Below are 27207 nucleotides of genomic sequence, written 5' to 3'. Positions count from 1 at the left end.
ATTATTTGCTTGAGGATGACTTAATTTCATTCATTTGCATAGAATGTTGAAGGAAATTTCATTCATTCTTCTAGTAATTAAACATTTATTGAAAGATAGTTCCGTGGTAGGTATTATGCTAGATACTAAGTGTAAAGATGAGAAGAATTCTGCTCTTGACCTCAAGAAATGTATAGCATTGCTGGGGCGCTTGGGTGGCTTAGTCGGTTAAGCGTCCGACTTTCGCTTAGGTCATGATCTCGCGGTTCGTGGGTTCTAGCCCCGCGTCGGGCTCTGTGCTGACTGCCAGCTCAGAGCCTGGAGCCTGTTTCAGAGTCTGTCACTCCCTCTCTCTCTGACCCTCCTCTGCTCACGCTGTCTCTGAATGAATTTAAAAAAAAAAAAAAAAGAAATGTATAGCATTGCAAATTATTTATGTGTTTATAAGCCTGTTTCTTTACTCTGAACCTAGATTTCTGCCCTGTACCCAACTCATAGGTTGGCTGGCTTTTCACTATTATATCAATGGAGCAGTCTCCTGCTGTCTGTCACACTGCTGGAGGATTGTTGCCTAGACTATTCTGTGTCTGGCTTTCCTTGCCTCTGGTTTATATGACTATTATCTTTTGTTGTTTTATGTTTGTACTTATTTTAACATTTATTTTTGAGAGAGAGAGAGAGCGCGAGCAAGTAAGCGGGGGAGGGGCAGAGAGAGAACAGACTTGAGATATGAGGCTCGAACTCTCCAGCCATGAGATCATGACCTGAGCCAAAGTCAGATGCTTAACTAACTTAGGGACCCAGGTGCCCCTGCTGTGTATTTTTTAATAATACATATTAATCATAGACTACATAAAAGACTAGTGTGCAGTTTAACATTATTATAAACAGTCTAGAAAGAGAACATCTCAGAAGCCCCTTCCTGATCTTATCCCCTTATACCCCAAAGGAATCTATTCTTGTGACTTTTGTAAAGAATCATATACTTGCTGGGGCTCCTGGGTGGCTTAGTCGGTTAGGTGTCCGACTTCGGCTCAGGTCATGATCTCATGGTTCGTGGGTTTGAGCCCCGCGTCGGGCTCTGTGCTGACAGCTAGCCTGGAGCCTGCTTCAGATTCTGTGTCTCGCTCTCTCTCTCTGCCTCTCCTCCATTCATTCTCTGTTTCTCTCTGTCTCAATAATAAACATCAAAAAATTAAAAAAAAATCATATACTTGCTTTTCTATATAGACTTACTACCTATGTTTGCATCCCTATTTAACATAATTTATCTATTTATATTTTTTATTTATTTCTGAGAGAGAGAGAGAGAGACAGTGTGAGCAGGGGAGGGTCAGAGAGAGAGGGAAATACAGAATCTGAAGCAGGCTCCAGGGTCTGAGCTAGCTGTCAGCACAGAGCCCGACGTGGGGCTCGAACCCATGAACCATGAGATCATGACCTGAGCCAAAGTCGGACGCTTAACCGACTGAGCCATCCAGGCGCCCCTAACATAATTTAATTTTACTTATTTTTGAACTAAATATAAAAGGATTTATATTGGGGGGGCACCTGGGTGGTTCAGTTGATGAGGCATCAGACTCTTGATTTCAGCTCAGGTCATGATCTCATGGATCATAGGATTGAGCCCCTGCATCAGGCTTTGTGACGACAGCACAGAGCCTGCTTGGGATTCTCCCTTTCTGTCTCTTTCTCCCTCCCTGGCTTGCATGCTCCCTCTTTCTCTCTCAAAATGATTAAGCTAAAAAAAAAAAAAAAAAGATTTATATTGTATGTATACTTTTGTCATGCTTAATTTTTTTTCAAGGTTGTTCGTGAGATTTGTTCTTGTAGTTCAGTGTCACAGTAATTTATTTTTGGTTTAGCATAGTTTTTTGTGGTAGGTAGAAAATGGTCCCTTGAAGATATTTGTGCCCTAATCTCTGAAACCTGTGAATGTATTACCTTAAAAGTTTATTTATTTATTTTGAGAGAGAGAAACAGAGAGAACAAGGGAGGGGCAGAGAGAGAGGGTGAGAGAGAATTCCCCTTGGGTCTCAATCCCACAACTGTGCTGGAATCTGAGCTGGAATCAACAGTCCGACCCTTAACTGACTAAGTCACCTAGGTGCTCTGTGAATGTATTACCGTAAATGGCAGAAGGGACTTCGCAGGTGTGATTAAGTTAAGATTTTTGAAGATTATTTTTGATTATCCAGGTTGGTCCAATGTAATCACAAGGGACCCTAGAAGAGGGAGACCTATATAAAGAGATGTGATGTTGGAAGCAGAGCTCTGAGAGAGAGTTTTGAAGATGCTGTGCCACTAGCTTGGAAGATGGAGGATGGGGCCATGAGCCAGAGCATACAGGCAGCTTCTAGAAGCTGGAAAAGGCAGGGAAAGGGACTCTCCCCTCAAGCCTCCATAACGAGCATAGCCTTACTGACACCTTGATTTTAGCCCCATTAGCAGCCTGGACTTTTGATCTCTACAACTATAAGATTAGAATTTGTACTGTTTTGCCACTAAGTTTGTGGTAATTTGTTACAGTAGCAGTAGGAAACTAATACTTCTTTTTTTAAAACTATATGACTATATACTACACTTTATCCATTCTTTTCTTGCCGGACATTTGGGGTTTTTTTTGTTTTGGTGTTTATGGATGGTGTGGCTATGAACATACTTGTGTATGTTCTCATGTGGCCTAGGACACATGAGAGAAGAGTGATTTTAGGATATATACGTGGGAAAAGAGTTGTTGGGTCATGAGGTGTGCACATTTTCAGCCTTGCTTTATAATATAGATATTTCCAAAGTACGTTCCTTCCAATGGTGTATGAGACTCTAAGGTTTTATTTTTAAATAATTTCTTCTTTGATAGTCACTATGATATTGCTTCCTTCCTTTATGTGGGCGGGTTCTCAAAATTTTCTTCAAGTCAAGACACATTTAGGAACTAATTTATACTTCGAATTTAGAAATAGTAGGTGGCATTGGTTTATTTTTATTTCCTCTTTTATCAACTAATTTTTCTCTTAACCTTAAAAGCAAGATTATAACAATGCAAATGCTGTAGTTTAATTTATAATCATAATTGTAGAGTAATATGTTCTTTTGCTGACAAAAACATTTTTATATGAATTTGCTAAGTAGTAGTTGTATAATGAGTTTAAATTCAAGGCCTCCATGCAAACATGATAATTTCTGTTCATCAGCATTCAAGCAGCACAGGGAATATTTTGGACAGTAGTATGTATGTCTGTGAAATGTGATTGTTTCTTCTTTTGGTTAAGAAGCATACAAAATGATTTATTAAATAATGATGTCCATTTATTGAGTACGCTTAGTATGCCAGGCACTGTGATAAATAGTTTACATATATCATATATTAACACTTTTAATCCTGAGATAAACCATTGTTATGGTTTTTTGTTTGTTTGTTTTGTAGATGAGGAAATTGAGGCATGGATAAGTTAAGTAATGGGCGTTAGATCACGCAAACAGAATTTGAATCTCGGTAGTTTGGTTTTCATGTCTATTTTGCAAGAAGTCCCTGGACTTAGAAGACCATAAACTCACTGCAGTATTATGTTAATTTCCTTTATAGGGAGTTCTCTTCATATGGTGTGGTTTGGTTTGGCTTATGTTTATAGAGTTGTAATAGGATTTTTTAAATCCATTTGCCATTGTGCCTCTTAACCATTCTTATTTTCATTTTCCTTTTATTTCTCCTTTTCCTCTCATCTTTCTGTTATATTTGTGTATTTGAATCTATATGACTTTTAAATTATAGTTCAGTTTCTCATTTTCAGCTTGTTAATTAACTTCATCAAATATCTATTATTTTAAAAACATTTTTGTGTTAAAAAATCTTTTTAAATGTTTATTTTTGAGAGAGAGAGAGAGAGAGAGTGTGTGAGGAGGGAAGGGGCAGAGAGAGCGAGACACAGAATCTGAAGCAGGCTCCAGGCTCTGAGCTAGCTGTCAGCACAGAGCCCGACGTGGGGCTTGAACCCATGAACTGTGAGCCCCATGGCCATCCAGGTGCCCCTCAAATATCTATTGATTAACTGCAAAACTATATATTTTTTTTGTTATGGCAGAGGATATGTGACTGTGATATGGTTTTCATCTTTAAGGGATTTATAATCTAGGGGATGGTCAGTGGTTACTTATTAATTTGTTGACTATTTTCTTCTCAATCTTTTTCAATCTAGCACATGTTTCAAATGATTTTTCACCACATGTTATTTTACAAATTGAATATCCATTTAATATGTTTTGTTCATATTTTCATCATCTTTGGATCTGTTTTGGCAACATCTCCAGATTTATCCTCATTGACTGAATTCATTAGTATGCTGTTTACTCTATTAGGTTTTAGGTCATTAAGAATATTGTTAAGGAGGAATTTTTAATTTATCTCTTAAGGTATCTAGTTTTCTTGCATCAAGATAGATTATTTTTAAGCTATTAGTGTTATTGAAAAAATGAATTCCAATTATTTGCAGCCAAATTACATTCAATTTTTAGATATAATTAGTGATGTGGAATAAAAAGAAAACTGTTGCCCCATACCATTGAAGCCTGGTGTGTTAGTTACCTATTGCTGCATAACAAATTACCCAAAACCTAGTGTTTTAGAACAACAACATTTATTATTTCACAGTGTCTGTAGGTCGAGGTTTTGGGTGTGAGTCAGGTAGGTACTCTGTTTTAGGGTCAGTTACAGGCTGCAGTCGAAAGGAAACTATAGTTGTCACATGGCTCAACTGGGGAAGGATCTGTTTCCGTGCTTACTTGGATAATTGGCATTGATTCAATTCCTTTTGAGTGGTTGGACTAAGGACCTCAGTTCTCTGCTAGCTCTTGGTACCAGTTATAAGTGGAGTCATATACTTTTGCTAGCAAGGACTTCCCTCAGTTCTTGCCATGTGATCCTTTCTTGGGGGGAAACATGGCAGCTTGTTTCATCAGAGCAAGTAAGTGGGAAGAGCCAAAGAAAGAGAATGTGAGCAAGGTAGAGGTCTTTAGTAATATATTTGGAAAGTGACCTATCATTTTTGCTATATTCTCTTCATTAGAGGCAAGTCACTGGATTTTTAAGAATTTTTTATTTAAAAAAATTTTAATGTTTATTTTTGAGACAGAGACAGAGCATGAGTAGGGGATGGGCAGAGAGAGAGAGGGAGACACAGAATCCAAGCACGTTCCAGGCTCTGAGCTGTTATCACAGATCCTGATGCGGCGCTTGAACTCACAAACCGTGAGATCGTGACCTGAGCTGAAGTTGGATGCTTAACTGACTGAACAATCCAGGTGCCCCAAGTCACTAGATTTCACCTACACTCAAGGAGGGATCAAAAGCATGAAATGAGAGATCATTGGGAGCTATTTTAGCAGCAGTGTAGTATATTTTGGTAGCTATTAGGATTCTAGGTGTTTTCTGTAGGATTAAATTCCTAACTGGAACAGGTGTATTCTTAGATTTATTTCAGTGTTCTGTGCAGGACCCTACATAGGATATCACTTTGTTCTGTGATATTTCCACTGCTAATTTAGAGTGAGACTGTGAACATTATTTATTATTTGACTTTTGTAGTTATACCTGAGGGGTAACTAGTAGTCATTAAAAAAATTTTTTTATTGTGGTAGAATACATATAAGATTTACCATTTTACCCATTTTTAAGTGGACAATTCAGTGCCATTACATACTTTAACAATGTGCCACCAGAACTTTTTCATCTTCCCAAAATGAAATTCCGAACCCAAACAGTAAATCTCCATTATCCCCTCCTTGTAGACCCTGGCAACCCACTGGACAGAAATTAGTTTTCTATCTCTATGAATTTGCCTACTCTAGGTAACTATTATAGATGGAACCATATATATGACCAGTTGCGATTGGTTTATTTCACTAGCTTAATGTCTTAAAGGTTCATTCATGTTCTGGTGTGTTTGAGAATTTCTTTCCTTTTTATGATGGAATAATATTGTACTACATTTTGTTTATTCATTCGTCTGTCACTTGGGATGGACACCTGGGTACTTCTGCCTCTTGGCTATTGTGAATAATGGTGAACATTGGTGTACAAATGTCTTTTTGACTCCTTACTTTGAATTCTTTTGGGTATATACTCAGAAGTGGAACTACTTGATCATGTTTTAATTCTATGTTTTATTTGGGGGGGGGGATCTCCAATACTGTTTTCCGTAGTGACTGAACCATTTTAAGTTCATATCAGCGGTGCACAGGGATTCCAGTTTCTCTTCATCTTTGCCAGCAGCTTGTGTGTGGTGTGTGTGTGTGTGTGTGTGTGTGTGTGCATGCGCAAGCATGTTTATAATTGTCATTCTAATGAGTATAAAGTGATTAGTGGTTTGATTTGCATTTCCCTAATAATTAATGGTGTTGAGCATCTTTTCATATACTTACTGACCATTTGCATATTTTCTTTGGAAAAATGTCAATTCAGATTGTTTGCCCATTGAAAAACATTGTGTGTTATTTTATTGTTGAGTTGTAGTTCTTTAGATACTATAGATATTTAACCCATTATTAGATATGATTTGCAGAAAACTTTTCCCATTTCCTTTTCATTCTGTTGATAGCATCCTTTGATTCACAAATGTTTTTAATTTTTATGAAATCCAGTTTTTTTCTTTTGTTTTGATATTATATTCAAGAAATCATTACCAGATCCAATGTCATGAAGCTTATCCCCTATGTATTCTTCTAAGAGTTGTACAGGTTGTTTTTTTTTTTAAACTCACTTTCAGTAAAGTAAGTGTTCAGGTTCATTGTTTTGCATGTGAATATCTCATTTCCCCAACACTGTTAAAAAAGATTGTCCTTTCCCCATGGAATGGTTTTGACACCTTTGTTGAAAATCGTCTGACCATGTATGTAAGGGTTAAAATTTTTAACTTTTAAAAATAGTGTTTTTCAGGGCGCCTGGGTGGCTCAGTTGGTTAAGCGTCTGATTTTGGCTCAGGTCATGATCTCACAGTCCATGGGTTTGAGCCCCACGTTGGGCTCTGTGCTGACAGCTCAGAGCCTGGAGCCTGCTTCAGATTCTGTGTCTCCCTTTCTCTCTGCCCCTCCCCTGGCTCGCTCTCTGTCTCTGTCTCTCAAAATAAAGACATTAAATTTTTTTTAAAAATAGTGTTTTTCTTCTTATTGTAAAAAAATATATTTGCTGGGGTGCCTGGTAGCTCAGTCGGTTAAGTGTCTGACTTCGGCTCAGGTTATAATCTCATAGTTCGTGGGTTCGAGCCCCATGTTGGACTCTTCTGACAGCTAGCTCAGAGCCTGGAGCCTGCTTCAGATTCTGTATCTCCCTCTCTCTCTGACCCTCCCCTGCTCACGCTGTCTCTATCTCTCTCTCTCTCAAAAATAAAATAGAACATTAAAAAAATTTTTTAAATATGTATTTGCTGTAGTAAATTTACAGAAGAGGAATTCTCTTTAAGAAAATAATCCTATTATATAGAAATATGATTGTTAATTTGTTAATAGTTGGCAAATATCAATGCAGATTTTAAAATTTTATTTATTTAATTTTTTTAAATGTTAATTTTTGAGAGAGAGAGAGAGAAAGAGAGAGATGGAGACATAGAATCAGAAGCAGGCTCCAGGCTCTGAGCTTTTAGTGTAGAGCCTGATGGGGGAGTGGGGCTTGATGCTCAAACCAGCTGAACTGAGCCACCCCCAGTGCAGGTTTTTTCTATACATAATTATGTGCACACTTTTAAAAATACAAATGGGATATATATGTTTCTGTGTATATATATATATCTCTACCATTTTACATATATATATGTATATATCTCCACCATTTTATAATTCCTTCACTTAAAGCATAAAGAAAAATTTTTCATGTTTAAGTATTTTACAAGTTGCTTTTTTTAATGTTCACTTATTTATTTTTGAGAAGAGCAGAGGGGCAGAGGGAGAAAAAATACCAAGCAGGCTCTGCACTGTCAATGCAGAGCCCAACGATGGGGCTGGAACCCATGAATGGTGAGATCATGACCTGAGCCAAAATCAAGAGCCAGATGCTTAACTGACTGAACCGACCAACCACCCCAACAGGTTATTTTTTAAATTTATTTTTTATTTGTAATCAATTTAAATATGTACATAAAATTGAATGATTCTCTATACTTCATTATAGAAAAGAACAATTTTCTTTCCTCCCCACTCTGCCCTATTTCCAACTCTGCAGAAGTACTCATTTGAACACTTTTTCCTGATTCTTTCAGTGGTTACCTCCATATCTCAAACTAATATGCTTATATCGCTTCTGATTAATTTTTATTAAAAATTTTTAAATGTATGTTTATTTTGAGAGAGAAAGAGTGTGAGCAGGGGAGGGGCAGGAAGAGATGGAGACAAAGAATCTGAAGCAGGCTTCAGGCTCTGAGCTGTCAGCACAGAGCCCAACGCTGAGCTCGAACCCATGAACCATGAGATCATGACCTGAACTGAAGTCGGATGCTCAACTGACTGAACCACCTAGGAGCCCCTAATTTTTAAATTTTAGTGATAGTATATTGACTTTCCACTCTGGAAGATGGGGATTTTGTTTTCTCACTGCTTTTCTAATTCCTACCACAATTAGGTCCTATTTTTCCAGTAATGTTATTTCTTAATTTTGGTTAGGTCAGTATTCAGACTTTATTTTGGCTCTGTAAATGCTTTGACGTGTAGGTGGAGTTTGCTACCTATACAAATATAAATAGAGATAATGGTGGTATTTTTTCTTTTCTACACTGTTTCTTGTTTTTTTCTGGGGCTTATAATTGTTGATTGTATGTTTGGTTGTTTAGTTTCCTAATAACCAATTCAATCCCAAACTTTCTACCATTTGTACAGGTCTCTTCTTAATGTATTCAGGTTCATTTAGGTATTCTATCAATAGCATCATCTTTGAGAACTCTTTCCTGGAGCCATTCTTATCTTACAGGCTAGGGACTGTGACTTATTCGTCTTAGTGTTCCCACACTTTTTGATGTTTATTGAAAGGATGATTGGTAAAAGTTCACATTGTAGAATTTAAAAAAATGTTTATTCATTCAGGCATGAGAAATAAAAGCAAAAACAAACTATTTGGATTACATCAAACAAAGTCTCTGCACAGTGAAGGAAATAGTTACGAAAACTAAAAGGCAACCTACTGAATGGGAGAAGGTATTTGCAAAGAACATATCTAATAAAGGATTAATATCTAAAAATATAAAAAACTGATAAAATTCAACACCCAAAAAGCAAATAAGCCTATTAAAAAATGGGCAGAAGACATGAGTAGATATTTCTCCAAAGAAGACATACAGATGGCCAACAGACATGAAAAATTGCTCAATATCACTTATCAGGGAAATGGAAGTCAGAACTAAAATGAGATATCACCTCACATCTGTCAGAATGTCTAAAATTAAAAAAAAAAAAAAACCCACAAGGAACAACAAGTGTTGGCAAGGATGTGGAGAAAAAGAAACCCTCTTGCACTGTTGGTGGGAATGCAAACTGTGCAGCCGCTATGGAGAAAACACTATGGAAATTCTTCAAAAAATTAAAAATAGAACTACCCCTGATCCAGTAATTGCACTACTGGGTATTTTACCCCCCAAAAACAAAATTACTAATTCAGAGGGGTACATGCATCTTTGTATTTACTGTAGCGTTGTTTACAATAGCTAAACTATGGAAGTAGCCCAAGTGTCCATCGATAGATGGATGGGTAGAGAAGCTATGTATACACATACACACGCATACACATGTAATAGAATGTTACTCAGCCAGAAAAAAAAAAAAGAATGAAACCTTGCCATTTGCAACAGTGTGGATGGAGCTAGAGAGTATTATGCTAAGTGAAGTATGTCAGTCAGAGAAACATAAATACCATACATACGGTCTCACTCATATGTGGATATAAGAAGCAAAACAAGGGGTGCCTCAGGGGCTCAGTCGGTTGGGCTCCGACTTCAGCTCAGGTCATGATCTCACGGTTCGTGGGTTCGAGCCCCATGTCGGGTTCTGTGCTGACTGCCAGCTCAGAGCCTGGAGCCTGTTTCAGATTCTGTGTGTCCCTCTCTCTCTCACCCTCTCCTGCTCACGCAGTATCTCTCTTTCTCTCTCTCTCTCTCTCTCTCTCTCTCAGAAATAAATAAAAAAACTTTTTTAAAAATTTAAAAAAAGAAGCAAAACAAATGAGCAAAGGAAAAAAAACACAAACCAAGAAACAGACTCTCAACTATAAGTGGGTAGGGGAATAGGTGATGGGGATTAAAGAGTACACTTATAATGATGAAAAAAAAAACTACAAAATGGTATATTAGAAAACATTATAAAACAAAAATGGAACTCTAATAAAAGTTTACTCATTCACATAACTTTGATTACCATAAATTAAGATTGTTAATAGAGAAAAATATATTTCTATGACATAATTTAGCTCTTTTCAAACTCTTTGGTTTCAGGACCTCTTACCTAAAAATTTTTTGAGGACCCTAAAGAGTTGTTTTATCATAAATTTATATGTAATGATATTTATTGTATTAAGATAAAAATATATTTTAAATTTATTTTAAAATAATAAAAATGTAGCATGTTAACTATTTTCCAAAAACAGAAAAGCTAATTGATGAAATGAGTGGCATTCTTTTATGGTTTTTTCAAGTCTCTTCAATATCTGCATGATAGAAGACAGCTGGATTCTCATAGTTCTGTGTTCATTCTCTTGCAATATGTTGCTTTGGTTGAAGTATATGAAGGAAATATGGTCTCATAACACAGTAGCAAAAGAGGAATATTTTACTAGCCTTTTTAGATTGTAGATTTTCTATTTATAAATTAGAAAAAAATTTAAACTTTTAAAAAAAGTTTATTTATTTTGAGAGAGAGAATCAACAGGGGAGGGGCAGAGAGAAAGGGTGGCAGAGAATCCAAAGTGGTTCTGCGCTGACAGCAGAGAGCCTGACATGGGGCTCAAACTCACAGTGAGATGACCTGAGCTGAAGCCAAGAGCCATACACTTAACCAACTGAGCCAACCAGGAGTCCCTGTATGTTCCCTGTTTTCAAGGACAGCAAGATTCTAGGCATATCTTTTACATATCCTGCCATAGTTTTAGAAGTAGCCATTTGTCCAAGGAGCCTTCATTCTGTTTTTTTTTTCCTAAGATTATTTATTTATTTTGAGAGAGAGAGAGAGGGAGGGAGAGAGAGAGAGAACTCTCGCTGTCAGGGTAGAGCCTGATGTGGGGGGGCTTGAACTCACAAACCATGATATCACCACCTGAGCTGAAATCAAGACTTGGATGCTTAACCAACTGAGCCACCTAGACACCCCTCAGTCTTTTTTTTTTTTTTTGGAGGAAAATGGAATTTGGTACTCTCAATCTGTATACTAATGGATACTTAATGAGACTGCCCTGCATTGCTTCTAGAACTGCTCAATGGTTAGTTATGATGTACATATTTAAATAAAGATCATATTTTTTCATATTTTCTTCATTGTAGGATTTCAGGTTTTTTAATTCTTTAGAAGACTTTCATATTTATATCTCTTTTTGTGTAAAATGTTGATTCTTAGTGGCTTAATGTAATCACTTATTTGCTGTATGCTGCAGTATATCTATAATAGTTTTAAAATAATGTAGTTGATATTACTTCTAATAATATAACTACTAAACTGTGTTTTAACATTTCTTTGTGGTTCTTTTATTCCTTTAGAATAAGGAATGCACAATCGAAATACTGTATTTTAAAGCCAGTTGTCTTATTTTCTGTATAATTATGCCACAAACTTGATAAACAGTAGATTATTGTTTCAGTCTGTTTTAAATTTTTAGAGATTGTCCTCCTCCTCTCCATTTTTGATATTTGGCTCTTTTTTTTTCTTTTTAAATTTAATTTTGTCTTAAAAATTTTTTAATGTTTTATTTATTTTTGATAGAGACAGAAAACAAGCAAGGGAGGGGCAGAGAGAGAGGGAGACACAAAATCAGAGGCAGGCTCCAGGCTCTGAGTTGTCAGCACAGATCCTGACGCAGGGCTTGAACTCGTGAACTGCGAGATCATGTCCTAAGCTGAAGTCAGAGACGTAACTGACTGAGCCATCCAGGTACCCCTAATTTTGTCTTTTAATAGTCTTGAAGGAAGAGGCCGTCACTGAATATCTGAACCAAATGGTAAATTCATTTCTCTGTGTGGGAAGGAGAGCTGTGAGGCTTAGAGTTCTGTGAGGTTTAGAGTTCTGGAACTTAGAAGTGGGACTGTTTAGGAAGTGGTTGGACTTTTGTTGTGAAAATGTGGTTATGGAGTGTCACTGCTGATTGGTTGACTTTTTAATGTTTATTTATTTATTTTGAGAGAGTGCAGGCATGCGCTCGAGAGCACAAGAGCAAGCATACATGCAGGACAGGCACAGAGAGAGGGCGGGGGGAGGGGGAGGACAACGAGAGAATTGCAAGAAGGCTCTGCGCTGAACACAGGGCTCGATCTCATGGTTCATGAGATCATGACCTGAGCTGAAATCAAGAGCCAGACCCTTAACCGACTGAGCCACCCACGATTAGCATCCTCTAATTAGTTGAATTTCTGAAGTGTGGTCACTCATTTGTAGCTATTTTTCATAGAATGGGATGGATTTAAAGCCAGCTCTGATGATTACTGTTGGAAAGTTCCAATAGTTTTTGAATTTGGAGTATAAGAACTGTTTTTTTCTCATGTAAAGCAGTGATTTTGGCTTATTATTATTATTATTTTTTTTTAATTTTGGAGAGCGAGTGAGAGGGTCAGAGAGAAAGAGGGAAGAGAGTGCATCTTAAGCAGGCTCTTTGCTCATCCGATGCTGGGCTCAATCTCTTGACCCTGGGATCATGACCCGAGCTGAAACCAAGAGCTGGATGCTCAACAGACTGAACCATCCAAGTGTCCCAATGATTTTGATTTTAAAATCAAACTTATGTTACAAAATAGATTCACACAAGTCTGACTCCCATTCTTATCCCTCCTATTCTATTTTCTGCATTTGTTTGAGAAAAGATTGACAACCAACAGCCTGTAAGCCAGATTTGGCTACCTAGCTCTTTTTTGCAAATAATGTCTTGTCACAGTCATTTGTTTATATGTCATCTATAGCTTCTTTTGTGCTGTAATGGCAGAGTTGAGTAGCTTTGACAAGGATTATATGTCTTGAAAAGACTGAAATATTTATTATCTGGCCCTTTTCCAACAATTATACTGACCTCTGCTGTAGAGAATAATTTTCATCATTTTTTGGCTATCTTTTTTCTTTTTCTTTAAAAAAAGTAAAAGCAAATAAGTTAAAAAGTTTAACATTTCTCTTGATTTTACACAAAAGGTAGCATACTGTAAATACTTTACTGCATCTTGCTTTTTTTCACTTAACAATATATCCTGAAAATCACTGTATCAGTATCTTATTCATGGACTAGTACTCCATTACACAGATGAACCATTTTATATTCCACTGATCCCCTGTTGTTGGAGTGTTAGTTTTTTTTCTAGTCTTGTGATTATAAGTAGTGTTATAGTGAAAAGTCTTGTGAAGAAGTCATTTCACATTTTTCATCATGATACCTTTGGGATAGATTCCTTGAAGTATAATTACTGGTTTAGAGTTTAAATGTATATTATGCTGAACGTTACCAGTTTCCCCACGTTGGACCCATATAATCCTTTTCTTTCTTTTCTTTTGCTTTGCTTTCCTTTTTTCCTGTGGTAAAGAAAATATAAAATATACCATCTTAATTATTTTTAAGTGTACAGATCATTAGTGTTAAGTATATTCACTTTGTTGTAAAACGGATTTCCAAAACTCTTTCTTCTTGAAAAATCTAAATTCTATACCTCTTGAACAACAAACCCTTTTTCCCTCCCCTATACCCCTAGTAACCACCATTCTACTTTTTCTGTTCATGATTTGGACTACTCTAAACCCTTCATATAAGTGGATATAAGATTATTTGTCCTTCTGTGACTGGTTTATTTCACTCAGCGTAATATTTTCAAGGTTTTTTCATGTTGTAGCATGTCAGGATTTCCTTCTTTTTTAAAGGCTAAATAATATTCCGTTGTATGCATGTACCACATTTAAAAAATCCATTCATCTGTTGATGGACATTGGGTCTGTGTCCATGTTTTGGCTATTGTGAATAAGGCTGCTGTGAACTTGAGTGTACAAATATGTGTTTGAGACCTTGTTTTCAATCTGAGGGGGTATATACCCAGCAGTGGAATTGCAGAATCATGTGGGAAATGTATACTTAATGTTTTTGAGGAACTGCCATACTGTGTGTTTCATAGTGGCTGCTTTTACATTTTTACATTCCCCCTAATAGTACACAAGGGTTGCAGTTTGTCTGCATCCTCTCCAATGCTTATTATTTTCTGTTGGTTTGTTTTTAATAGTAGCCATCCTAGTGGTTATGAGGTGATTTCTCCTGAGGTTTTGAATTGCATTTGTCCAATGATTAGAGATGTTGAGCATCTTTTAATAAGCTTTTTAGCTATATGTATGTCTTTTTTGGAGAATTATTTATTTAGGTCCTTTGCCCATTTTTAAATCGAGTTATTTGGTTTTTTGGATTGTTGATTTATTCTTTATATATTCTGGGTATTAGCCCTTTATCAGATAATATAGTTTACAGTTATTTTCTTCTAGGTTATCTTTTAACATAAAATTTTAAAAATTTTGATGAAGTCCAATTTATCTTTTTTTTTCCTTTTTGGTTTGTTATACTTAGAGTATCCTATTTAATGAATCATTGCCTATCCAAGGTCATAGAGATTTATGCTTTTGGTTTCTTCTCCAAAAGTTTTATAGTTGTAGCTTTCACTTTTATGTCTTTGATAACATTTTGAGTTAATTTTTGTATATGATATTTGATTAAGGTACAAGTTCATTCTTTCACATTGAGTATGTAGTTATCATGGCACTGTTTGTTAAAAAGGACTCTAGATCTTTTTAGCCTATGCATCTTTTGTTTTTTACTTTTAATATATAATATTGCAAACATAATGCAGAAATAGTAAATGCATTCCCATGCATCATTATATGATATTGCAAACATAATGCAGAAATAGTAAATGGATTCCCAGGCATCATTATACAGTTAGAAAAATTATAAAAATTTCATTATTCTTACCTCATCTAATTCTCCACCCCTAACACAGTAACTCTTTTTCCCCTTACAGTGAATTAGGGAAAATTCAAGACCTTTTATCACTTTGTACATTGGTAGTTTATGTGTGTCTTTGACAGAGAGGACTTTTTAAACATAACTGTATTACTATTATTACACTCTAGAAAATTACCAGTTATTCCTTAATATTATATCCTACTCAGTTTTTTTTCTAATTGCTGGTTGTTGCCTTAGTTTGAAATGTATCTTGTTTCTTGTATAGTATAAGGTCTTTTATTTTCCATATCATTTCTTTGTTGGAGAAACTGGTCATTTTGTCCTTTAGGATCTCGAGTATTAATTAGGATTAGCTTTGAATGTTTTTTTAGGCAAGAGACTTCATAGGTGGTACTGAGAAAATTTTGTTGCAGAGTATCAGGAAGCACTTATGTTTCATTGTCTTGCTTTTTAGTGATGTTAAGCTTGTTGGTGGGGGTTGCCTGGGTGGCTCAGTTGGCTGAGTGTCTGATTGTTGATTTTGGCTCACGTTATGATCTCATGGTTTGTGAGTTTGAGCCCCTCGTTGGGCTCTGCGCTTGTGGCAGGGAGCCTGCTTGGAATTCTCTCGTTCTCATTATCTCTCCCTGATCCCCCTGTGCTCTCTGGCATGTTCTCTCTCTCTCTCCCTCTCTCCCTCTCTCTCTCTCTTTCCTCCCCCCACTCTCATAATAAATAAATAAATTTAAACAAAAAAGATTGATTGGTGGATTCAACTTGATCCTTTCATATTAAAGTTCCCATCTACCTTTTAACTTCTGGTTTTAGCAAAACTGTTGATGGTCATTGTTTAGATTTATTATTTTACCAGGGATTTGGGAAATAGTAATTTTCTATTTAAAAAATTTTTTTAAACATTTATTTATGAGAGAGAGAGAGAGAGAGAGAACAAGCAGGGAAGAAGCAGAGAGAGAGAGAGACACACACACAGAATCTGAAGTAGGCTTCAGGCTCCGAGCTGTCCGCACAGAGCCTGATGCGTGGCTCAAACTCCAAGAACTAGGAGATTGTGACCTGAGCTGAAGTCGAACGCTTCACTGCCTGAGCCACCCAGGTTCCCCATGGAAAACGGTGATTTTCTAATTCTGTCATTTCTTCTAGCGTTTATTAACTGATTATTCTCTGAGGAAAAAATTCATCTCCTTAGCTTCCCCAAAATAAAATTCATACCAGAAAGGCATGATAAATCCATGGTTCTTTGTTTCTTTATCAGTGTTCAGAGTGGTAAGTTGTACCCTAGCAACCTCCACAGGATGACCAAAGAGGAATTTTCTTTTTACTTTCTTTTAGAAGTTTATTTTAGAGAGAGAGAGAGAGATACTGCATGCGAGTGGGGGAGCAGAGCAGAGGGAAAGAGAGAATCTCCATGCACACACAGGGCTCAATCCCATGACCCTGGGATCAGGACCTGAGCCCAAACCAACATTCAGATGCTCAGTCAACTGAGCCACCCAGGCGCCCCTCTTTTTCCTTTTTTGAGTGTCATTGTGAACTCATTGGTGTTTGTATTTTTTATATTTTCCAATTATTGCAGTCACCATTCTTATATATGCTCAAATGAGAAATTTGGCAAATGAGGATCCTTTCTCCTGGCTCTGATTTGCTTTGACTTGCCTGTAATAGTATTGTTGATGTTTTGCTTTGTGATTTTACAAGATTTCTCAAGTTCATTCTGTTCAGTTTCCTCTGTCAGACCTGGAATAAGCCATTTCTCCAGGGAGCCCTGATTTCTTTTAATGGGAGATGATGTTTAAAGTCCACAATCTGAAGGCAGAGGTACTCATTGCTACTATTTTAGGCCTTTGCAGGCCATTCCTCATGCCAAACCTTCTACCATAATTCCTTGATTGTCTTGACACTTATTATATAGTTGATTCTTAGGGACATTTCCTGGGAACAGTGTTCTTTGAGTTCTGTGTTTCATAACTGTTTGTTTCGTTTAGCCATGGATGTTAGTTTAGCTGTATAGAACATCTTTGGCTTATATTTTATTTCCTTAGGTATTTAAATGTATAATTTCATTCTTGGCTTGTGTAAACTGTTTGCGCCTATGTCTATTGTCAGTGCCAGTGTCTGTTTTCTTTTCCTTTTAAGTAATTTGGACTGTCTGCACAGATGCCAATGATTGTTTTCCCCCCTTGAAATCCAGTAGTTTTATTAGACTGTGTGTTGATGTTGATCTTCTGAGTTTTCCCAGGTATATGTCACTGGTATACCATTTCAGTATGCAAATTTAGCCTTTTTCTTTTAATTTGCAGAATTTTTTTGAATTATAGTAGCTAGTATTCTATTTCATAGCATGGGTTTTCTTTTTGGGGGCCTTCTATATTATGTATTTTGTATTTACTTCGCCTTTTATGTGTCACTCTTATTTTTAAATTTCTTTAAAATTTCTTTTTCATTTTCTTCTTTTTTCTCCTTTAATTTGTATGATGTCTTCTCATGTGTCTCCTCTAGTAGAGTCTTCATTTCTGATCCTTTTCTGAGTTAGCCCAGCTTTCTTTTTATGTCTTCCTAATTTCTAATTATGATTTACGTTGTTTTAAAGCTGTCTTTTTAGTTTCTTTTAGTTCTGTAAAGTTACAGTTTTCTTCATCTTATCTCCTTTAGGCCGGATTTTTCTGCTATATTTTCATTTTTCATTAGGTATGCTGTCCATATTATCCTCTTTTTCTTTAAGTATCATTGTATTGGAACTAATCAACAGTCCTTTTCTGTGTCTCATGTTTATTTCCTATGTATTTTGAATGCATTATGTACATTATGTAACATTAAAATTTTATGATCTCTGATGAGGATAAGCTCTAAGTTACAACCTATTAAACTTTAAGCTGTTGTAAGTTAGGTATTGTGTCTTGTAAGTTAGGTACCATGTCTTTTTCTTTAGCATTATGTGGTAGTAGGGATGGTGGTATGTCTGGCTCAGTTGCCATTGACGCTGTGCTTGCTCTATAGTCTAGCAATCTCAGTTAGTGAAATTATCTCTGTGTTGTATCATAATGTTTTTGCAACGTCTAAGGCATTTGTAATGTCATAGGCATCTGTAATGGAAAGATATTTTTTATATATGCACTGAACAGATTTTGGAACTGAGTTTGTGGGGTTTTTACCCCCTTTCCAACAAAGCAACCTAATTAATGTGTAGAATTAATAGTGCTACTTGGGCTTGGAATATTTGTGTTAATTAATTAGTCCTGATATGCTGCTCCTGTTTCTTTTGTTTTAGGTTAAATGGAAACCACCCTTGGGAGCTGGATGCCTGTGTAATCTTTCTATCACATCAGTGAATTGCAATGAGTGGAGGAGGAGAGCAGCCAGATATTCTCAGTGTTGGAGTCTTGGTCAAAGAAAGATGGAAAGTGGTGAGTATCTCTCTTAGATTGATAGAGAACATATCAGGGTAATTTTTGGTATCTTGATAAAAAGAGTGTTTCCTTGGGAAATAATATATATATACATATATATTGCTAATATACCTAAAGCGGTTGTTTTCGGTTATTTTCCTGTGATTAAGTCCTATTTATGCAGTAATTCTTGCTTTATATAGTAGTCAGTTTTCTTAACCACTGATAGCTAATACTGAGTAAAGTAGATAAAAGTGTACTTAGGGAAAGACAAATGAGAAAAAATACAGTACAATGAACTTCTCTTTTTCTTATTTTTATTAAGGAACTTTTTATTAAGGAAAATTGTAAGCATACATAAAAGTAGTGAGACTGATATAATGAACCTTCATATACTCATGCCCCAGCTTAAGCAGTTATCAATTTATAGTCAATCTTGCTTTATCTTTTTAACCTCCCTCCCAGAATATTTTGAAGCAAATCTTTTACCCTAGTATTTCTTCTGTGTGTACTTCAATTATGTATCTCTACAGGTTAAAAATTCTTTTAAAAATGTAGTCATAATATTATCACACCTAAAAAAGTAATAATTCTTTAATGTCATTAAGTATCTTTCCAGCTTTCACGTTTCCCATATTGTAAATTATTTTTAACAGTGTGAATCAAATCCAGATAAAGCCTGGGTGTTGCAATTGGTTGATATCACTTAAGTATCTTTTAATTTCTAGATTTCATTTTTCTTTGCTTCTTTACAATTTATTTATAGAAGAAACTTGGTCATTTACCTGTAGAATTTCCCAATTTGGATTTTTCTGATTTCTTCCATGTAGTATTAATAGGTTTCTCTATGTCTCATGCATTTTATGTAAATTCTTGTTTATTTATTTTGAGAGAGAGAGAGAAAGCAGGGGAGGGGCAAAGAGAGGCATAGAAAGAATCCCAAACAAGCTCTACATCAGCATCGTCCAGTGTGGGACTTGATCTCAGGAACTCTAAGATCATGACCTGAGCTGAAATCAGGAGTCAGGCACTTAAACGACTGAGCCACCCAGGCATCCCTAAATTGGTATTTATTGAGGTTTGATTAGACCTGAGTTCAGGTTTGTTTGAGTTGGCATTTTTTTCCCATAAGAAAGATCCATATTGTGATCGTTCATTAGGAGGCACGTAATGTCTTATCACCCATCAAGACACTGTGTGTCCTATTGACCATTATCATTGTAGCAGTATTTATCATCATTTTCTAGGTCTGTTAGTTGCAGATTGCTGACATTTTGTAATTCCTTCATTTTTAAATTTATTTATTTTGAGAGAGAGAGAGAGAATGCATATGTAGGTAGGGGAGGGGCAGAAAGAGAGAATCTGAAGCAGACTCCACACCTAGTGCTGAGTCCGACATGGGGCTCGATTTTATGACCAGGATATCATGAGTTGAGCCAAAATGGATGCTCAACCTACTGAGCCATAAAAATTCCTTCATTTGGGGCGCCTGGGTGGCTTAGTCGGTTAAGTGTCTGACTTTCGCTTAGGTCATGATCTCACGGTTTGTGGGTTCGGGCCCCACGTCGGGCTCTGTGCTGACAGCCAGCTCAGAGCCTGGAGCCTGTTTCAGTCTGTGACTCCCTCTCTCTCTGATCCTCCCCTGCTCACGCTGTCTCTCTCTCTCTCTCTCTCCAAGAAATAAATAAAACATTAAAAGAAAAAAATTCCTTCATTTTTTTTAGTTGAAGTACATCTACAAAGAAATTTTTTGCCATCAACTATTTGATTGCCGAGATACATTTTGATTAGGAAAGCAGAATAAACACATAATTCTTTTTCTTAATTTACCAGTTTTCAAAATAATGAACTGGTTCCCTAGCATTTTCCAAAAGTGACCAATGACATTTTTATTATTTATGTACTTATTTATTATTTTTTAATAGTTTATTGTCCAATTGTTTTCCATTGAAATATTTAAAAATAGGTAGTCAAGAAAGTATCGATTTAAGCATATTTCATATGTTTCAGTCAATTGTAGTTACTATCCTTATTGATCCCCAAATTGTCTTATTTGACTAAGGGGAGACACCCTTCAAGTTGTCTCTTGAGTCTTTCAACATGATCCCAATAGTCCTTTGATGTCTTCCTTGTCCTGGATTTGGAATCTGCCATCTTCCCTGTTCTTCAAGGAACAAGTTTTGTTTCAGATGTATTTAAATATATATTTTATTACTACCGAGTCTTTTGTTTATCAGAGTTTTGTTCCATTACCATGTTTAGCAAATTTATTCTAGTGATTTCCTTAATCTGTCAACAGATTAGAAGAAGATTCTTCCTTTAGAAACACGAAGTTTGTTTCTAAGAATACAGTGTTTTACCAATTAGGCAAATCAGTTGGCTTTGAAACTTTACTTGAGTAAATATAAGAAGAGAACCATGTTGTCATCATGGATTGGTGCAGGGAGATTACAGCAATTGGTAATCTTTTATGTAAGTCAGGAATGAATGTTTCCTTGGTGAGTGCTTTGTATTAAGTGCTGTGATAAAGTTTGGTTCTTTCCAGTAGACATATCAAAAGGTGACAGATGAAGCTACTCCTGGCTTAGTTGCTCTGTCCTGATAATTAGAACTAATATATGTATTGAACACGTCCCCCCAATTTGGGAGGCATAGTGACATTTTAGTAAGAAATAGGGGCATTGTTATGGATGGTGTTTTGGTTATGTACCATTATGAGCAAACTACATTAAAATTTAGAGGCTTACAATAATAATTTTTTTACTTATAATTTTGTGGATTGGGAATTTGAAACGAGTTTGCCTGATGGTTTGTCCCTTAACCATCTGGCACTCGCAGGGTTGAGTGGGTTAGAGGATCCAACTTCCAAATGGATTGTTTGGTGACTTGAAGGTCCTTAGTTCCTTAATCTACCCACTTTCATCCCTGGTGGCTTATTTTCTAGGACCTCTTCACAGGTCTGTGGCTTCTCAGATGGTCACACTTTTTACATGGTAGCTGGCTTTTGAGAGATAGGAAACAGAAACTACAGGGGTGTTTACAGGCTATTCTCAGGGCTGGTGCAGTATCACTTCACCATGTTCTGTTGGTTAAAGCAGCCACAAGATTTACCCAGACTTAAGAGGGTGGGTGATAGACACTATATCTTGGGTGAGTGGCAAGGCCACACTGAAGAAGAGCAAAAAGGGATGAGTGGCATTGTGCTCATCCGGGGGAAACACAGTCTGCCACAGGCCTTTCCACTATTCTTTCCCTAATCTACATAGCCCCATCATACTAAACTGCCTCTAGCTTTCTGCTTTATAAACACTGATGATGTCTTAGTGCTTTGTCAAGTTCAGTGAAAAATATTAATGTTCCACTCTTGTTGAAATGACATTATAGGAGTAGACTAAGGAGCAATATCATTACTTTGGTCTAGATTTTATGTTCTGTCATTTGGTAAGGTTTTTGTGAGGTAAAACATGAAGGTACCTCTCACCACTCTCCATAATGAGAAAAATGTCCCTTTGGTACTGTTTATGAGTTTTTAAGTTATACTAGGCTTTGTTTAATGGACAGATATTAAGAATCATAAGCATTGATCAGGGCCCAACAACTACAACAAAAAAAACAACTTACCTGAAATGAAGTTTTGGAACTTTATTTTTAATCCTGAGCTCATACTAGAGCTCCTCATACTATCTCTTCCCATCACCCAACTGGAATAAAGGATTATGGCTCTCATATACAAAGCAATGAATAGTTATTTAGCAATAATTATATAGTTACCATGTAGCCACTTGATATAGAGGAAACAAAAAAAAAAATAGAAAGGTGTGGCTTTCTGAAGAAGCTTAGTTTCACTCTAGGGAGCTAGGACATTGACAGTGGAAAGTCAAAAACAGTACAGTGAATTACTACAAATGATATCTGAGGTGTTTAGCTTAGTAAACTGATTAAAATATTAAGCAAATAATTCCTGTAGAAATTCAGAAGATTGAGAAATCTGCCCCAAAGCAGTAATCAGTACAGATGCAGTGTTGAAAGAGGTAGAACTTAGTGAGTCCTCTGGGGTGGTTAGGATTTAGGACTCTGTGCCTCCCCTGAGGATGTTCTGCATTATATCACATCTTAAATGTTTGATAATGTGGAAAGGAGAAGACCTTGAGGAAATGGAAGAAGGCTAATTCCATGCTGTGTCTGGTTTGAAGTATATTACCCATCTTGGTGCTCATAGCTCTACAGGTTCAGTTGTCACTAACACTTGAGAACTTGCTTGTAATACTCAGAGATCCTGGTATTCCCCAGTTAAGCTAATACATTTTATCAGGAAGGATATTAAGTGTTTGTTGAAAGTGTTTTATTTGATTAGACTTTGTCTTAATCTGAGCATATAGTTATATAGTGAACTCTGGGATAGTTTAGAACAGGAGTTTTCTGTCTCTTCTGTGGAGCCTGCTCAGTGCCTCAGAGAGGAGGATGAGTGGTGCTCAGAGGGCTGGGCTCTGGTTGCCTCACTCCCACCTCCAGCCTCTCCACATACACATCTCACCTGTGTTCCAGATATGATTTCGATTGGCCAAAAGATTTCATGATTTAAAAAGTTTCCAAATGTTGCCTTAGAATTAAAATAACATATCTGGTTGTTGGCATTTGTGGCAAGTGAAGCTTTCAGATACTATGCTTTTTTTCCCTGACATTCTTGATGCTGGCTGTAGACCAAATTTTAAAATTGTGGCTCAAATAATTTCATTTACCTTTTGTGGGTAAAACCGTGAGAAAAGGTTTTGGTGATAATTTAGGCATTTGTTTTCTTGGCATATGTTCAGTTAACAATATTGAGACCTTGTATCCTCAAATAGGGATAGTAAAATTATATATTATTTTTTAATATAAAGGACAAATTGGCTTCCAGTTAGAACATTCTAGTAATTTTATGTGTGTATGTTCTTATTTCCCCTGCAGTTGAGGAAGATTGGGGGTGGGGGCTTTGGAGAAATTTACGATGCCTTGGACATGCTTACCAGGGAAAATGTTGCACTGAAGGTAGAATCAGCTCAGCAACCAAAACAAGTTCTGAAAATGGAGGTTGCTGTACTGAAAAAACTACAAGGTAAGCTACTTTGCATGATATACCAAACAATTTATAATTTATTGTTACTTTTATAAACCTCAGTTACATTCTCAAACTGTTAATGAATAATCAGGTATCAGCTCTGTATAAAAAGTGCTTAGCATTTTTCTCTTGGAAATTTTATAACTAGCTAGTAGGAGTAGAAATAGTGATTGCTTAGACTAATTGGACATTGGGAATTACCTAAAACATTCTGCTTTAGAAAGTGTTTTTGTAAGTCTGTTTTGGTAAAAATTTGCCTTTTTTTTTTTTAAATCACTAAACATAAATACCTCTGAGTTGTTTCTACTTATATCATTGGGTGTAAATATGCTTTAATCACACTAAGGAAGCTGCCTTCAAATCATATTGCAGGATGGATTAAAAATAATACTATTTGTGTGAATAACTTTTTCTTGCTCCGTTGTCATTTTTGAGATCTGTTTTCTTTTTTTTTTTTTAGATCTGTTTTCTACTTGGATTCCTTTTTTTTACTATAAGGATAAATAACTTTTTTTCTGACTTTAACCCAGTCATGTAGTACCCTGAATATATTGCTAGTTTGTATTCATCTTTGTATTTTCAGTTTAATGATATAATCTGATATTACTCATATTTAAATGTTTTATCTGAAGAAAAATTAAATGGGTTAATTAGCACATTAAATGATCTTGTTAAGCTCTAGAAGGTTTGATATTGTTATGAGATATTCATTAGTATCTAAAGGAATAAAGTGGTAACATATAGAGCAAAGGAAGTTGGTAGAATTAGTAGAAATAATTGTAGTTGGTAGAAATAGCAAGCACAAAATGCTTTGTAACCTAGGACCTTCAAATTCATGGCTATGTAGTCTCTAGGGTGAATGTGCTCTTTGTGAATTCCTGATGTTTGGAATTCTAGTATAGTAGATTATGTTAAGTTAATGAAGTGTGTGTGTATTATGTGTTCTGGCAATGTCTGTTCTTTTAATCATTGCCCTTTGCCTAAGCTTTCTGATTATCCAGGTTTCTCTAATAATTGGCTCATTTGATTAGAGCCTAATGCTAATAAAATTATAGATCTGCTTAATAGTTATTTTTAGCCCAAACTTAGCTTTCCCAAAACATGAGAAATTAGGAAAGCAGTGGATAAATCAATACTATTAGAAGAACCATAACTGGAGAAGGAAGAATAGGGGAAACGATGGTGCTCTCTTTTTTTTCACCTTTTCTCTTTATTTCCTGTTTCTTTGGAGCTGTTCTCAGCTCAGTGACATAGAGGCCACAAATATGTGTGGCTGCAGCTACCAATTCCTGGGTTGCTCAGATTCTAGGAGATCTCTTTGACTCTCAGACAAGCTCATAAGGATATGGCAGCATCAGTGTGGCCTGCACAGTGCCAGTTCACCTTTCTCCTACTTGGCCTTGAGAAGGTGTTTCTAGGTGAGGCATGATACAGCTCTATAGGCCTTTCAGTAGGTTCTCTTGCCTATTTTGACCACAATTTACCCAGGATTCTATGGGATAAAGCTTAAAGATAACTTTAATACCTTTAAAAAAAATTTAATGTTTATTTATTGTTATTGTTTTTTTAATTCACCTTTCTTTTTTTTTAATGTTTTATTTATTTCTGAGAGAGAGAGAGAGAGAGAGAGACAACGTGAGCAGGGGAGGGTCACAGGGAGAGGGAGACACAGGGAAGACAGGCTCCAGGCTCTGAGTTAGCTGTTAGCACAGAGCCTGACGCGGGGCTCAAACCCATGAACTGTGAGATCTTTACCGGAGCCGAAGTTGGTCACTTTACCAACTGAGCCACCCAGGCGCCCCTATTATTGTTTAAAATATAACTTATTGTCAAGTTAGCTAACATACAGTGTATACAGTGTGCTCTTGGCTTCAGGAGTAGATTCCCATGCTTCATCGCTTAATATAGAGCACCCAGTGCTGGTCCCAACAAGTGCCGTCCTCAGTGCCCATCACCCATTTTCTCCTCCCTGCATTCAACCCACAGTTTGTTCTCTGTATTTAAGAATCTATTATGGTTTGCCTCCCTCTCTGTTTGCCACATTATGGAAAGAGCCCAAATGTCCATCAGCTGATGAGTGGGTAAAGTAGATGTGGTTTATATATACAATGGAATACTACTTGGCAATAAGAAAGAATAAAACCTTGCCATTTGCAACAGTGTTAATGGAACAACAGGGTATTATGCTAAGAGCCATAAATCAGAGAAAGACAGATATCATATGTTTTCACTCGTGGAATTTGAGCAACTTAACAGAGAACATGGGGGAAGGGAAGGAGAAGAAAATAATGTTTATTTTTGAGAGAGGCAGAATGTGAGCAGGGAAGAGGCAGAGAGAGGGAGACACAGAATCTGAAGTAGGCTCCAGGCTTCGATCTGTCAGCACAGAGTCTGACATGGGGATCAAATCCACAAACCACGAGATCATGACCTGAGCCAAAATCAGACACTTAACCAACTGAGCCACCCAGGCACCCCACTTTAGTACCTTTTAATGGATGAATTGGAGACTCTTGGATGCTGAGTCTCTCCTCCTTCTGGCTATTTTATCTTTCATGCTATTAACTGAAATGCTTTTCCTACCTAAAGAATCCTTTACTTTCAAAAAATAAATGGGTTGTTATCTTCTGGTCTGTATTTCTTCCTTTGTTTTTAAGTTTTTGTTTCAGTGAGACAGCCCTTGAATCTTCTTGGCTTTCTTGCTTAATGTCTTCTGCATATTTAATGCTTCACAACCTTTTTTTGTTGAAAGTGGTTTAGAATTTGGACCTTTTCGAGGACATTTTTATGGAGCTGACTTGCTTGCCTTCCTTTTGATATAATGATTTCTTACTCAGTGACCCCAATAAAAAGGTTAAGAGTATAAGGAGACGATACATAACCAGAGGCTAACCCTTTAAAGGATTGGTTGGTTTTAGATTTTTTTTTTAATGTTTATTTTTGAGAGAGAACAAGAGACAGAATGTGAATGGGGGAGGGGGAGATGGAGGGAGACACAGAATCAAAAGCAGGCTCCAAGCTTTGAGCTGTTAGTGCAGAGCCTGACATGGGGCTCACACACAAGAACCGTTGAGATCATGAACTGAGCTTAAGTCGGATGCTTAACCGATTAGCCACCAGGTGCCCCAGGATTGGTTGGGTTTTTTTTTTTTTTTTTACATTTTTAGTATTTCATTTTTAATCTTTCATTTGCTATTTTCTTTTTTCTTTTTTTTTTTTTGTAAATAGTTTATTGTCAAATCAGTTTCCACATAACACCCAGTGCTCATTCCCACAAGTGCCCTCCTCCATGCCCATCCCCCCCCCCCCCCCCCCCTCAGTCCTCAGTTTTTGTCAGCATTCAAGAGTCTCTCATGGTTTGCCTCTCTCCCTTTCCCCCACCATTTCCCCCCTTCTTCTCCCCCTTGTTCCTCAGTTACGTTCCTCCTAATCCTCCTATACGTGCAAACATATGATATTTGTCCTTCTCTGCCTGACTTACTTCGCTCAGCATAACACCCTCAAGGTCCATCCATGTTGCTACACATGGCCAGATTTCATTGTTTCTCATTGCCATGTAGTATTCCATGGTATAGATAAACCACGTCTTCTTGATC

At 36.6% G+C, this 27207-nt stretch overlaps 1 protein-coding gene across 2 annotated transcripts in view; it reads left to right on the top strand.

Moving 5' to 3' along the window:
* Positions 1-27207, top strand: part of TTBK2 (tau tubulin kinase 2) — a 147371-nt gene that overhangs the window by 12124 nt on the left and 108040 nt on the right. For both annotated transcript variants that reach the window (XM_039232746.1, XM_039232745.1), the window contains exons 2-3: positions 18396-18531; positions 23461-23608. In XM_039232746.1, coding sequence (XP_039088677.1) covers positions 18463-18531; positions 23461-23608 — 217 coding nt within the window. In that variant the 5' untranslated portion in view covers positions 18396-18462. The remainder of the gene's footprint in view (positions 1-18395; positions 18532-23460; positions 23609-27207) is intronic.

This window comes from Hyaena hyaena, unplaced genomic scaffold (genome assembly GCF_003009895.1).
Source record: "Hyaena hyaena isolate Hyena2069 unplaced genomic scaffold, ASM300989v1 scaffold_70, whole genome shotgun sequence".
NCBI classification, from domain to species: domain Eukaryota; kingdom Metazoa; phylum Chordata; class Mammalia; order Carnivora; family Hyaenidae; genus Hyaena; species Hyaena hyaena.
The sequence above is the reverse complement of the archived record's forward strand: the minus strand, read 5'-3'. Positions and strand labels throughout refer to the sequence as shown.